Source organism: Salminus brasiliensis, chromosome 4 (genome assembly GCF_030463535.1).
Source record: "Salminus brasiliensis chromosome 4, fSalBra1.hap2, whole genome shotgun sequence".
NCBI lineage: Eukaryota > Metazoa > Chordata > Actinopteri > Characiformes > Bryconidae > Salminus > Salminus brasiliensis.
The window spans coordinates 36298895-36315073 of record NC_132881.1 but is presented as its reverse complement, the minus strand read 5'-3'; the positions used below and the strand labels follow the sequence as shown (position 1 = coordinate 36315073).

The 16179-nt window shown below is 39.1% G+C and overlaps 1 protein-coding gene across 1 annotated transcript in view; it reads left to right on the top strand.

Annotated features, from left to right (window-relative positions):
• Positions 1–16179, top strand: part of LOC140554848 (serine/threonine-protein kinase 32C-like) — a 109007-nt gene that overhangs the window by 66483 nt on the left and 26345 nt on the right. The window contains exon 4 of the mRNA XM_072678259.1: positions 15917–16090. Coding sequence (XP_072534360.1) covers positions 15917–16090 — 174 coding nt within the window. The remainder of the gene's footprint in view (positions 1–15916; positions 16091–16179) is intronic.

Below are 16179 nucleotides of genomic sequence, written 5' to 3'. Positions count from 1 at the left end.
AGGCTTCAGTTTTCTGTTAAATACACCATTCAGCCATAAGATTAGGTACACTGAAAGCATTGATTATATTTATCTACAGTGGCTTCTGTGAAGGGGTGGGATGTATTAGGCACCAAATGAACAGTCCTTTCTTGAAGGTGATGCGTTAAAAGCAGGAAAAATGGGAAAAGAATCTGAGCCACTTTGACAGGAGCCAAATTATGATGGCTAGACGACTGTGTCAGAGCATCTCCAACACAGGACCATGGGCGCCTAAGGCACATTAATGTGAACCATGGAGGACTTTGCTCATCTGCATAATGAACACAAACAGTAGTGGATCTGATCAATTCCTTCCCTATAAACTAATGGTTCTCACTCTGAAGGTCATGAGATGCATGTACTTAGAAAAAGCCTATAATTTAGTAAATTACATTTCTATTAAATCCCCCCGAAAAACCATCATAACAGAGTAGCTGCATGAAAAAGCCACCACATACTGTGTTGCAGTAATAAGGTCTCTAACACTGTTGTAGCACCTCTTTAAATGGGGATTAACATTATGTGATTATTAGTTGACTGCACTACAAAGTGTCCACCTATGGAGTGCCGGCTTCAGTTGCTTTATACAAGAAATTCCTGACAGTTGCTGTTATTCACCTAATAAGTGAACATATTGCTTCGTTCAGAATGGCTGAGCTGCTAAGGAGCTGTCAGCTGATGCTGTTTTTAATATTTTCGCCAGTTATTGTCCTGTAGTGCTGCTGGTAGTGAATGAAATCACAAGACAAATCCCTAAATCAAACCGAATAATTAGATACAGATCGATTTGTATGCTAACTGCAAACAATATGTGGATGTTAAATCCTCAATTTATTGTTATGAATGTAAATTCATAACAATAAATGTATTTTTGTTTTGTATTCAATACTACTATTTGTAAAATGCAGAAAGACAGGGTAGGGGGGAGGTACCTTTTTGTTTTCTATATCCAACAGTACATGGATAACAAAGCTCTTCTGAGAAGGACAGTGGACAGCGGGAAATTCTGTGGAATTAGAAATATAGAAATATAGCCAGATCCGGATCTGTGGAAATGGAAGTTTCAATAACCTAAGACAGTGTGAAATAGATTTACAGCAATTTCAGTGGAGCGAGCTGCATACTCTTGTCCTGTTCATCTAAGAAGTAAGGTTAAGAGACTATCAGCTTTGATTAGGATCAACATCACAAATGACAGAGAGTAGAAGTGTGTGTGTATGTGGGCATGTCTGGGTCTGGGTGTCATATGTATTTGAATGTCCTTGCCTGTCTGATGTGAATAAAAAAAGACTTCCTGCACTTTCATTGGATAAGTCACATGGCAGCACAGTTGCAACTGAACTATTATGATAGAAAATTGCTGGCTTAATAAGCAGACCCCTCAATATCAGTATCAGCAGAAATATGCATGCTCCTGAGCCATGCAGCTATCTAGAGGTTTGCCCACTTCATTAGATGATTGTGAGTACTAATTCAAGTGCAGTGTTATCTAGCAGTGTGACCCAGAAAGTCTTAACTAGTGGATAGAAATTTGCTATAACTACATTAGTAATTATTTTCTTTTTACAAAAATAATTGCAGTTTTCAGTTTTTCCCTTTTGAGTTTTTCCTTTAGGGAATTCACCAAGTCACTACAATACAGGGAAGAACATACAAGAATTACAGTCCAGTCTCTGTGATACTTAAAGATGCAGTCTGAGGGCACAGTGAGTTCATTACTGACTGATTAGCACAGTGATTTATCAGTCTACTCATGCTTTAGTAAAGCCCAGGAACACTGAGATTAAATAACTGATCAGCACAGTGATTTATCAGTCTATTCAGGCCTTAGTAGAGTTCAGTAACTGAGATAAATAACTGATCAGCACAGTGATTTGTCAGTCTACTCATGCTTTAGTAGAGTTCAGTAACTGAGATAAATAACTGATCAGCACAGTGATTTATCAGTCTACTCATGCTTTAGTAAAGCTCAGTAACACTGAGATAAATAACTGATCAGCATAGTGATTTATCAGTCTACTCAGGCTTTAGTAGAGCTCAGTAACACTGAGATAAATAACTGATCAGCACAGTGATTTATCAGTCTACTCATGCTTTAGTAGAGTTCAGTAACTGAGATAAATAACTGATCAGCACAGTGATTTATCAGTCTACTCATGCTTTAGTAGAGCTCAGTAACACTGAGATAAATAACTGATCAGCACAGTGATTTATCAGTCTACTCATGCTTTAGTAGAGCTCAGTAACATTGAGATAAATAACTGATCAGCACAGTTATTTATCAGTCTACTCATCAGTAGAGTTCAGTAACACTGAGATAAATAACCATTCAACACAGTGATTTATCAGTGTACTCATGCTGTAGTAGAGTTCAGTAACACTGAGATAAATAACTGATCAGCACAGTGATTTATCAGTGTACTCATGCTTTAGTAAAGCTCAGTAACACTGAGATAAATAACTGATCAGCACAGTGATTTATCAGTGTACTCATGCTGTAGTAGAGTTCAGTAACACTGAGATAAATAACTGATCAGCGCAGTGATTTATCAGTCTACTCATGCTTTAGTAGAGTTGAGTAACACTGAGATAAACAACCATTCAATACAGTGATTTATCAGTCTACTCTTGCTGTGACAGTGATGGTATTGCTTTTAAAATGCCATTTGTTGATTCATGTTAAAGTCAGTTTTATTTAAATATTATAAAAGTATTCTGAACACCTCTTTTCAAAATATAATACAGGCTGAATAAGGATTTTATTTTTGGATGCTGAATTCGTATTCTCACTACTTCTATTTCATCCCAACTTTGGATACACACAACAAATAATTGGAATATTATAACAAGCTTTTATTGTTACTGCAGCTTCTCAGTTAATACCTAAAAGTTAATGGTTAATACACCCACTCTTGTGTAGGTGGGTGAAGTGTTGGGTTGCAAAGCAGTTGGAAAGTGTGCAGCAGTACTTTAGTTTAGTTCTTAACAATAAAGTTGCCACAAATAATGTTTTTGGAGTGCTGTCTTAGAAGAATCAGTAAAAAGATTTAATGTAACTTTAGGTAATGAAAGCTTTCTATACAAATTAAATGTTTCCATCAGAACCATACATCTGAACCAGAGAACCCTCTAGGAACCCTATTTCTTTATGTAGAAGTTCCCACTGCCAGGGCATGTTTAGTAACAGTGTGTGGGTACTCAGCGTGTTTCAGCTAAACAGCACGTCTGCTGATTTGGGCTGTTTAGCATGAGGGGGATTTGCTCTTTCCTCAAAGCTTTTGATAGCTTGATTTCTTCCCTCGGCTGTCCTGAAGCACTGCTTTGAAGAGGTTCCATGCTTTTACCTTGGAGGAGCTTCATTATGCTCCAGCCAGGCAGAGTCGGCTGTCTCTGTCTTCCTCCGCAGGAAACGGCATGCCGTAAAGCTCTGAAAATGTCAAGTATGCCGAAAGCTATAATTACTGCATCCATTCACAGAGCTCGGAGACGTGACAGGGAGCCACCGTTTGTTCTAAAACAGCTCGTTAAGATGAAAACATAGGACCCACCATTGAGCATAATAAACCTATTCATCAGACGCAGGTATTGAATTAGGTGTACATGGCATTTAACAGCTTTGATGTCCACATTGCCGAGCAGACACTACTTAAATGCACAGCATCAGTTAGGCATCTCTGCAGGGACATGGAATGGTTTATGGTGACGTGAAGCTAATGGCTGAAGCTGAAACCTGCAGAGTAGGCATTCTGTTCCCTTCAGCAAAAATGAATTCAGTGCCAGATGAGGATGTAAGTCATAGCAGACTGATAGAGCGGGCCTGGATCACAGGCTGCAGATGTAATCAATAGCTTTGCCGGACTCCAATCTACAAATATTGCACAGGGAGAGAGGAGGATCACTGGCGTCTTACAGGATTTATCAGACATTTAGACATACAGAACATATCCATGTGATAAATGCTTGAGGCATTACAGTGAACCTCAGGTGTGATCAGAATTGAGTTTTAGTTGAAAGTAAAAATCAGGTTGGCATCAAGCCCAAAGCTGTACAGATGTTGAATTTTAGTTGAAAATAAAAGTCAGGTTGGCGTCAAAACCCAACGTCTGACAGATGTTGAATTTTAGTTGAAAATAAAAATCAGGTTGGTGTCAAAACCCAACGTCTGACAGATGTTGAAATTTAGTTGAAAATAAAATTCAGGTTGGTGTCGAAACCCAACATTGAACAGATGTTGAATTTTAGTTGAAAATAAAAATCAGGTTGATGGCAAAACCTGAGGCTGTACAGATGTTGAAATTTAGTTGAAAATAAACATCAAGTTGGTGTCAAAACCCAACATTGAACAGATGTTGAATTACAGTTGAAAATAAACATCAAGTTGGTGTCAAAACCCAACATTGAACAGATGTTGAATTACAGTTGAAAATACACATCAGGTTGATGTCAAAACCCATAGCTGTACAGATGTTGAATTTTAGTTGAAAATAAAAATCAGGTTGGCGTCAAAACCCAACGTACAGATATTGAATTGGCGAAAGGACAATTTGCACTGTTCTCATTTTACCTGACAAATCCACCAGAGGCAGTTATATTTGCCCAATATAATTTATTTTACTCAAATTGTCGATACACAGATGCCATTATTATTATCACAACTTACTGGGTCATTGACTTCTGGAGGAATCTGGTGATTTTTTTTTAGTATCACAATATATACATATAGCAGAACAACAATATCTGTATTTTCCAATATCGTGAAGCCCTAACCATGACTTAAACCAACAACATCTCAGCATCTAACAATGTTAGAAATTCACGTTGTCTTGGACATTAACATTATGAAGTTCAGCAGATGTAAGTTTCTGGTCACCATCACTCTTGTTTATATTATATGTCAATATAATGTTGGCATGAGACGTTTGGAAGACATTTGGTTACATTTTGGCTGCAACTGTTAGCTGTCGTCACGATTCTGCATCACATTAACACTGCAATTTGCTGTTGTTCTGACTTTGGATTTTGGCCAAATCACATCCTACTTGAATGCATAACAACGTCTATTGACATTGATGGCCAGCTAGAGGACTGATTCCACCATTAAGATGCCAGTTGCGTCCCACTGACATTAAATATAAAAGTTAAGATAAAAGGCATTATAAACATAGGAAACACATCTTTAAGTACTGCCTACAGTATGTGCATGTTTCAGATAATTACAGACTTCAAATGTAAATAGGCCTATCAAAACCCTACAGTGGATTTATTACAGTAGAGATGTCAGGAAAGGCACAGCAAATTTACTGTAATTGAACTGTGTTTATATGGTGTGCTCGGCTACATCTGTGCTTAAAACAAGTTGTTACACTTTTCAGTCCCTACATTTATGTCCAAAATGCTTTTTAATATGTTTTAATTATGAAAATGTTTTTCCTAAGATTTTGATATGGGAAAAAAGTGTGAGCAGTTATTTTGGGCAGGCAAGTGATTAAGTCTATGACTAACCCAAATTCCCCTACTGCTTTAAGGCATCACTAATAAATAGCAATAGTAGCAATTAAATAAATAAAAAAGTAAGAGCTTCAAAATCATTTTAATGCTCCACTGACTGTAATAGTGGGAATAGCGTCTCTGTCACACTATATAACATGTAATATAATATAACCTCATATTTGTATACAGTCCTGTAATGTTACAATACCTTGAGATGGTGTGAACCAGCCGAGTACATACATACTACATTTGCATGCAGTGTGTTAGACCTACACACCTGCCTGGGTTTCATATCAGTGTTCAGTTAGCCCACAAGCTAGGAGCTGGCCATGAAGAGCTGATAAGCAGTGGAATTATCTTTGCTGCCTGTTGCTTTAAAAATGGCCAAAAATAAATTGTCCACAAAAATTACCAGTGGCTAATTTGCCAGCAAAGAATATCTGATATCTGATCAGCCAAAACAAATGCATGATTGCTGCACCTGTCGATAATGTGTGTGTGTGTGTGAGAGAGAGAGTCTGTGTCACGCTGTGAGATTCTCCTTTAAGAGGGTTTAACGTTCTCTCAGGGTGAGTCATCAGAGGCATTCGCACCGAAAGTCTCAGCATGTGTGTCCTCTCAGACACTTGCACCCACCCACCCACACACACACATACACACACATGCACACAAACATATTCTCGCTCAGTCCAAGTATGTCAGGCACAATGCTAAAAGGGATATTGATAAGGCCGGACAGTGGACATGGCTGGATAGAGGATGATAGCAAGGCTCAGTGCAAACAGAGCTGATTACTTCCCTCGCCGATCACAAGGGCAGCGAACCTGAAGACTTCAGAGCAGCTCCAGTTTGTGCTGACGCCTGTGTACACCTGAGCCGGTCAGCCAGGCGGAGCTGGGTCGCTCCGCAGAGAACGCTGCTCTCAATTCTGCAGGACTCGCTAACTTTGCAGCAGATAGTTTTGAAGTTCATCCAGGACACTGCTTTGGAAGTGCACCTTGTGAAATAAGGCCAGTGGAGGGAGGGAGGGAGGGAGGAAGGAAGGGATAGAGGGAAGGAGAAAGGGACTGGCTTGGGGACAGAAAGAGGAGTGGCAGAGCGAAAGTACTGTATTGTGATGGGAATAACCAAAGACATGATTGTGTGTGTGTGTGTGTGTGTGTGTGTGTGTGTGTGTTTGTGTGTGTGTGTGTGTGTGTGTGTGTGTGTGTGTGTGTGTGTGTATGTGTGTGTGTGTGTGTGTGTGTGTGTGTGTATGCCTTCTGATCGAGTTGCTTGCATGGTCACTGCCAAGCTTTCTCTGGACTGTTATCTAGGGCACTGCGAAAATTTTCAAGCAAATTCAGTGCCCTCTCTTTCTCTCTCTCTCTCTCTCTCTCTCTCTCTCTCTCTGCCTCTCACATACTCTCTCTCTGTCTCTCTGTCTCTCTTTCTCTCTCTCCCACTTTCCCTCTTTCTCCCTCACTTCCTCTGCTTCCCTTGGCTCATTTGTCATCATAGCCTGATTATTTCAGCCTGCCTTTCAAACTCTTTCCAGCCTGGTAACCTTCTTCTTCCTCCTCATCCTCCTCCTCCTTTCTCTCTCTCTCTCCCTCTCTCTTCCCACTCTCTCTTTATCCTTCTCTTTCTCTCTCTCACTCATTGACCCTCTGGCTGGAGAAGGGCCTTTGTGACCTCATCCTCAAGTCCTCCCTACTGTCCCTAAAGCCCTGGCCTAGAACATGACCTTTTAGGGTCAGTCCAGCATCCACTAAGACTCGCACTGTCCCTGTTTAGCCCACTTATCTCTAAACTTCAGAAGGTTAGACAGTATGAGAGAAAGGAAAAGAGAGATTAAGATACTCAGTTTGAGTTGTTTTGAGGGGCAAGGTGGGTCTCTGATGGGTTCTCTTGTCCTTGGAACACACCTCAGGATGTTGTGCGCTGACTTTCGTGAAGGTACTGCATTCCTAGCACCCTCAGGAATGCAGGAACAGACCTGAAACAAACCCAGCCCTACCTCTGTCCCAAATCTAGCAACGGCTTAAAATCAGCAGTGGTAAATCAACACCTAAATAGCTCACTTTAACACCACAGCGGAGCAGATATGCTGCAGAGAGATTAAACTTCACACTGTTGATAGTGTTACAGTTACTTTAACTGTGTTAATATGATGCCAAGCGGTATTAAAAAGAACTCTTGCGATTAACAGTTTGGAGCTTAACATTTATTAGTCCTGTTGCTGTTTGTTCTTCATTTGCTAACTCTTGGTCACTAAAAAATATCTAGTGAAAAAGATTGATACAGTGCCATCTGTCAAGATGTGGGATACATAAGGAAGCAAGTAAGCAGTAAGCAAGCAAACATCAAAACAACTGGGTCAGAACATCTTAAAAACATCAGGCATCATTGCTAGGTTGTGTGTGTATGTGACGGAATAATACTTTACACTACATGCATTATTGTGCAGTATTGACACTACTAGAACTAGAACTGCTGGAAGATCTATATAATAATATATTTATAATAGATAATATATATATAATAATATATATATATATATATATAGATAGATAGATAGATATAGCGGACCACATACACACACACTTAACTACACACACATGTTCAGGGAACAGAGGTCCCTCAATGTAAAAATCATTTTCACATTGTCATTTGCAATACCTTGTAAATAATATTGTTATTGCTTTTTAAATTCTTATTTATACTGTGTATATAGTGTTTTTTTATATTTATATGTATATAGTGTAAATTATTTATCTACGTTTTTGTAACTGAGTGTCTTGCTATCCCTTTCTGCTGTGACACTGAGAATTTCCCCACTGTGGGACTAATAAAGGATTATCTTTTCTTATCTATATTTCAAAATTGAGAATGAGTAGTGAAATGAATATTTTGATTACCTTGTATTTGAGAAGTAGTGATCAATTAATGAAGGAATTACTTGGATTACAGTACAATGTTCCTCTTTTGATAACTTCATCTTCTTCTTCTTAAATGTATTAACTAACATTTAACATACATCCACGGTCTGGAGCTTGTACACGCTTGTGGTGATACCTTCAGGGGTACATATCAGTACCTGTAGTTAGAGAACACAATAATTCTGTCTTCTATTGCGGTTTTTGTTTTTGACTCCATATGCTCTGTCTGGCCTTTTATTCTACTGTCCTATTTAGAATATAGTGTTTTGTAAGGTACACTGTTGGATTATAAGGACCACATGCATTTGAATGTACATTTACATTGTTACTTCTACTGACATTGTAGAATTCCAGTTATGTAATGCCAGTTATGCCAGCCCTTTAAACAGTGGCGCAAGAGTGGACCTCGGGTTTAGAGTAATAGGAAGAAGAAGTGTCTTGGTGTGTTTGGGACAGTCATGATGTCATATTTAGGTAATTTTTTTATTTTAGTTGAAAGTCAGTGAAACTTGTCAGTGCTTCTCTGGTCTGCATCTCTTGTGATTTATAAGGCTGTGCTTTTGGCTTTTCAGCCTCTTACTCAGATGATTCTAAATATCTGGCCGTGGCCTCCTGCCGCAAGACCTGTGTGTGTATTTCTGTGATTTGGGAGTTGTGTGTATTGGCTGAGCAGGAAAAATGTGTGTAAGTGACACTGAAAGCTGCTTAAATGTCACCCAGATTTGAGAACAGCATTCAGCTGTAGAGGAAAGGCAAAAGAGCTAGAGTGGTTTAGCAGTCGTAGCCGCAGCCCAGAGGAAATGTGCTGCATATCAGCAGAATTGAGCTTTAAGGATAATGACTCATTTATGCGTCAAATGTATACAGAGTGGAATAACTTCCAAGTCGTTTACTAAAGCGGCTGTCACACAGTTGGGATACAGGGGTGAACAACAGAGCAAACGAACACAAGTACATTCATTTCAGATTTAAAGCACAAACATATAGCACATAAGCAATCTGCTGTATCTGAGCTTTGAGGGAAACTTATAGATGGCCTGTGATGTGTGTATGCTTCCAGTAGAATCAGAAATTCGTTCCCGTTTTGTATCACGCTCGCTTTGCCAGATTTGGAAAGTTCTTGTGTTGTTGTTTCTTAGTTCTGGAGCATAGCTGTTCATTAGGACTTAGCTGGCTTCCCTAACGTGGGTGGTTTGACAGCCAGAACGTGCACCTCCGCCGAAGAGCAGAGAGGAAACAGTTCAGTAATTGATGCCTAAAAACAGACACACACAAAATCGTTGTGAAAAACCTCCCCAAATTGAGGGTTCTACCTTCACATAATCAGCACATCTACCCACAGATCATGTTGCATAATACAACACAGTGCAGATGAACTGAAATGTATATTAAAGTACACTCCAAAAAATAAAAATACAGATGCTTCAGATGGATCTTACCAGAGAAGAACCACTTTTGGTTCCAGAAAGAACCATATCAGTAAAACAGACGTGTGAGTGTGAAGAACCTCTAAAAGAATCGTTTTACATCCTTTACATCAAGTGGAGTCTCTTTAGACCTTTTAACATTTTGAACCTTGATCTCTATGTGGGCCCATACTTCAATTAGGAAAAACTGAATCAATTTTAGGAGTAAATACTGAATCATTTGTAGCATTTACTAAATTATTTATAGTAGATACTGAATCATTTATAAATTATTGAATCATTCATAGCAGCAAAACATTTTTAGCAGTTACTGAATCATTCAAAGTGTATGCTGAATCAATTCTAGCTGTTGAATCATTTAGAATAGATACCAAATCATTTATAGTGGTTACTGAATCATTTATAGTAGACACTGAATCAGTTTTAGCAGGTACTTAAACAGTCTTTTATAGTGAAGACTCAAACATTTATAAATTGCTGAACCATGTCTAACAGCTACTAAATCATTTATAGTAGACACTGAATTATTTGTAGCAGTTACAGAATCTTTTATAGTAGACACTGGATAATTTATAGTATATACTAAATTATTTAAAACTGTTACTGAATCACTCTTAGTATATACTGAATGAGTTCCCAAATCATTTGCAGTAGATACTGAATCATTAGTAGTATTTACCAGATCATTTATAACATATGCTACATTATTTGTAGCAGAAAAACATGGTGACTTTACAGGAGAATGCACACATTTGATTAGCTTTGAATGGAAGTCAATGTAAAATAAGAGTTTAGTCTAAGTAAACTTATTTACACAGTGTAAAGAGCAGCTACCGGGTTCAAACGTTGGAGAAAGTGTACAAAAATGGAAATACATGTTTATATAACATTTACGCCACTAAGCTGACGGTCATATCCAGAGCGACTTCCAGGGCTACTCATAATACAGAGGTGGGCCAATGTAGTGTTAGGAGTCTTGTCCAAGGACTCTTATTGGTGTAGCGCAGCATAGTCACCCAGACCTGGAATCAAACCCCAGTCTCCCACATGATGTGGTAGCTCACTGGCAGGTAGTGGTGTTATCTGGTGTGCTACACCAACCAAGTTCACAAATTATTTGTAGTAGATACTGAATCATTATAAGTCATTTTTAGTAGTTATGGAAAAATATATTTAACTAACACTCAAAATAAGACTAGGGTTCAAGGTGCTAAAAGGTTCTTCACACTTATGGTTCAATTACAATTATGGAATCAAAAGTGGTCAAATAACTTTTTGCAGGCACTGCAATGGCCGTGCAATGAAAAACATGTATCTTCATTTTTGTCCATTTGTAGTTTTCCTCTTCCTTTGAACCTTGTAGCTGCTTTGTGCATTGTGTGATTAATTCTGGATGAATTGACCAATAGAAATCCTCCAAAATTACTTGGAATAAAGTACTTTTACATTGAAAGTTAAGGTTTTTTCTTCTCCTGTAAAGTTGCAGTTTTGGAGATACATGTTTCTCATATTGGTGAATCTTATGTGACATAATTTTACAGTACAGGATTTGAGTCTGATCCTGCAGTCTTTCACTGTTTGCTTTGTTTCAGTGAATCCTAAGATGTCTTTGATATGTGCAGTATGGCAACTAGAGCAAGGAAAGGGCTTTATGTAATGCAGGCTCATCTCCAAGCTGATCCATGCTGAAACGTGACTGGCTAATGAGCAGAATCTTAGGAGAGAGATCAGCCTGTCACACGGGACCAGCATCCTTTAATTAGATCACACAGGATCAAGAGCTTGGACGTCAGCCTTCAAGAACCGAAATCCTGCAATTACACACATAGTCAACTGTAATAGAAACACCTACCATGTACTTCTACATACTGGCCACTTTATGAAGTCCACCTGTGGCTATTATAGGTCCACTGTGTAGGTGGGTAGTTATAGACTGTAGCCCAGGGGTCATCAGTTCCATTCCTGGAGGTCCCAGAGTTTAGATTTGCTTGTTCTAATACTTAGCGAAGCCTTGCAATTAATGGGGTCTAGAAGCATCCTAGTGGTAGGACCATCTTAACTAGTAGAAATATAGTGTTCTGTCTGGTGCTCGCTCTACCATTAGTGAATTATCTTTGTGCATCCAGGTGCTTTCAGGTGGCTTTTAGAAAACTGAGCACGGATAAATTGAATCAGGTGTGTTGAAGCAGAGATCTGTGCTGTACTGACAGTTTGAAGACTACAATTTGCCCCAAAGCTAACAAGTATATGTGTTGCTGAGAGGTGATGTAATCTTAGGTAAGCTGAGGTTGGGTCTCCTTGCTTGGCATATTATTGTAAAGGGAAGTGGTGCAAAGACATACTGTGTCATTAATCTGTGTGTGTAGTGCTAGCATGTCGACTCATTAGCAGTACATCAGTCACCAGCCTCGCACACTGGCCCCTGGCCTCGTCCAGCATTGCTACCGCAGTATTAGTGCGCCAGCTGGCAACCTTATCCGACATCGCTACTGTGGTGTTATCATGCCAGTCAGCGGCCTCACCCAGCATCACTACCATAGTTTAGTATCCACTGCACCAGCGACCGCCCTCGCCCAGCATCACTATTGCAGTGTTAGCATTAGTATCGTAGCTTTATCCTCGCTAGGCTGCTGTCTGCCAGCCTCGCCTTGCATCGCTACTACAGTGTTTTTATTGTTATTGCTGCGTTAGCCGGCCACTACTATGGCGTTAATCATAAGTCATGTTCATGAGGCCCTTTACATCTAAAACTAGTCAGTATGTGGTATCTGAGGGCAAGGCTTAGGCCCTTTACATGGCAGGGCCACACAAAATGCTACAGGAAACATAATAGATGTCATTTTATGCCACAGCACCTTTTTCACAATAAAGCGCAGATATGTTGGTCCCAAACTCTTTATTGTTGAAATGTCATTGGTAATTTTATGCGAAACTAGACTAGTGTGTTTTTATTTATATTTTTTCTTGTTCACCTTCATAAATACTGGACTTTCTAAATGCTCATGCTGTGTGAGTGTGAAATAAAAACTCCATTTAATCCAAAACTAAGACCCAGCCTCCAGGACCGGAACTGATTACCCCTACTGTAGACCATCTGTTGTCAAGCACAATTGGTCAACTTCCCTCAGCTATCACTCGTTAGTCTCCAAACACAGTAATGCAGTTAGCCAGATCTTATTTATTTATTATTTTGTAATATTTAATTATCAAAACAGCAGTGGCACTGACATGGTAGTGTGTGTGTGACAAGGGAATGTGGTTTTCGGGAAAGCAGTGTTACTGGGGTTTTCACATGTCAGTGTCACTGCTAGGCTGAGAATGGTCCACTTCCCAAAATATCCAGCCAAGAGCAGCTCTGTGACAGAAACTGGCCACTGATGAAGGGCTAGAGGATTGCTAACACCAATTTGGACTTGGTGCAGGTTGAGTATCCACTCCAACTCATACACTATATCCAGAAAGCCCTTTTAATTAGTGAATTCAGCTGCTTGATGGTGCGCCCTTTGCTCACACAGAGAATCAGTTGAGCCTGCAGAGCTAGTATAATATCCATAGAAAAGCACTGTCAATAGAATGGCATGCTCTGGAGCATCCGCACATGAGCCTAAGGCATCATGCCCAATGCAAAGGGGTATAAACCCTCCCCCAGCACTGGCCTGTGGAACTGCATTCTCTGTAGTGATTGGGCTCCATCCAGTACTTTTGCAATGAGCAGAAGTGGTCCAACATCTTGGGAAAGTGTATAACTTTCCCATAAGTACAGGCTGCCACTGCAGAGGGACAAGCTGCATATTAAGAAGAGGAATAATGGTGTGACTTTCCGAGGAAAAAATCAGTTTGGTGTACGAGAGCTTCTGAAAGCACCAGGATAAATTATTCTTTTTATGTCATTTAATTCCACCCCATCAGTTTCCCTCCACAATAGGGCTGCTGTCATTCACTGTTGTCCCTTTTCTTTCCCGTGGCCACTGCTTTGATGAGAGAGTTCGGGTGTGGAGAAGGGTTGTGTGGGCTGTCATGGTCAGCATTATTATGGAGACTGGCTGTGTGCAGCTGATGTATTTGATGGGGTCAGTATTGTGACAGTGGCTGGCTGTGTGTAGCTGATGTGTTTTATAGATGTGCTGATTGCCTCCACACTCTCAGACCTCTCATCTTTCGTAACAGGAAATGAGCTCTGGATTTGCCCAGTAGGAGAGCCCTACACCCACATGGTCAGACAGAGATATGGACACACACATGCATAACACCATTTAGTCCTGCCAAACAATGTTGTGGGTGAAGGAAATGGCACATATCCAGTGATAGGAAGGTCATGAGAGGCCTCAAGGAGCTAGTTTCCGGTCTTAATGAAGTGAAGGTGGAAAATAGAGAACATAGAGATATTTCCTGTATGAAACAGGAGCAGTAGATAACCGAGCATCATCTACTGCATTTGACATATGCAGTTACTCTACTCTTAATAATCTTTCATAACCATCAAAATCATCAGTGTGGTCCAACTCAATAAGTGTTATAGGTTTTTTAGACAAGGTCTCAGACCTTGATTTGTAAATGAGGCCTTGAGGCAGGATGCCAGTTGTAATAAATTTATAAGTAGTGTTGCGCGATATGATCAAATCAATATTCAATCACAATTGATTTAATATTTTACCTTGATAAATAAACAATTATTTTGTTGAATGAAGAACACAACATTTTTCTTTGGTACAAGCTGCTCGGGTTGCACAGTTGGCTTGGTGTTGGAGTTCTCATCCATGTTGCAGACTGGAGGGAGTCATGTGACACATGTAAACAGTGTTGTATCACTGTATTTTTTTAAGATTCTGGCAGTTAGTACTGTATTTATATTTATTTGTTTGTTTTATTTATTCATTTATTGCTTATTTATTTATTAGTTTTAAGTAGTTGTGATGTAATCTCTGTCAAAATCATGAGTTTAATATTGGTTGTATATTTTTTTGTTTTTTATGGGTTCTGATGTCATTGCGTGTCTAAGAATAGAAATAGTCAGAAAAACAAGTCTAAATAGTGAATTGATCGGATTTTGTTTTTAGCGTTGGTCCACCAAAGGATGTATTTAGATTTGCTAAAATAAAAACAATGAAAGAACACCGAAAAATGTATTTTACCATGTCAGAATATTAGAATAGGGGATTTCGATAGTAAGAATTCATGGCTTTTTTTCCAGTTGTTTGTAATTAAAGGAATGAAGGAATTTTACTTTAACATGAATAGAAACTTTATCTTAATTCAGTCTTTAAATGTCTTTTTAAAGTGTTGAAGTTCTTGCTTATTGATTTCTAAATTCAGTCTATTTAGCAATGCTAGAATTCAGTAACTTTATTGAAATGTAACAGTTACACTTAAAAAACTTAGTTCAAGCATGTAATATCATAATATTACAATAATTATGACATCAAATAATATTATATAATGTTGTAGTATTTGAGTAATATTATCAACATGTTTTATATATCATTTATCAATTATAAATACATATCAATTTTTAAAAGGCTCAAATTTATTTCTCATATTAAGCATTAAACGCTTAAAAAGCTTGTCATATTCCTGTTCCGGTAAAGAAGCTGAAAGGGAGATGTGCTGTGTGAAAGTTGTGGGAGTGAAGGATTTGATTACTATCTGGGTAATCATGATTGACAAGTGAAATAAGCATTTCGTCACTTTTAATTAAAAGGTTTTAATCAGAGTTCTTATCATCACAGCAACTTTCATTTCCATCTCTAATTTATTAAAGAAATATTAGAGATGATGACAGCATGAACAAAAAAACAACAGGAAGCACAGAGAAACACCAACTCACACAAACAAGCACACACCTGGCTCACACTCCTACCACACAAAAGAGTTGCAGTGAACTCCTCATACTGAACTCCTCGTACTGCTGCATGTACTGTGTGTAGGCTATACTGTATGTAGTGTGTGATTGCATGTGGTCTGCAGTGCATGGTGTTTTGGGGCATGGCTTGCGTTGGCCACTTACCTGTTTCTGTCACGTGTGACTGAGCTCTTTGACCTCTGACCCATGTGTCCCAGGTACTCCTTTCAGGACGAGGAGGACATGTTCATGGTAGTAGACCTGCTACTGGGAGGAGACCTGCGCTACCACTTACAGCAAAACGTCCAGTTCACAGAGGAGGCGGTTAAAGTCTACCTGTGTGAGATGACCTTGGCGCTGGACTACCTGCAGAGCCAGCATATCATACACAGGTGTGTATGTGATGTACTGTGTGATACAGATCTAACAGGTGAAGCTATGGCAACCCCAGCATTGACTGCATGGGCCATACAAAGTGGTT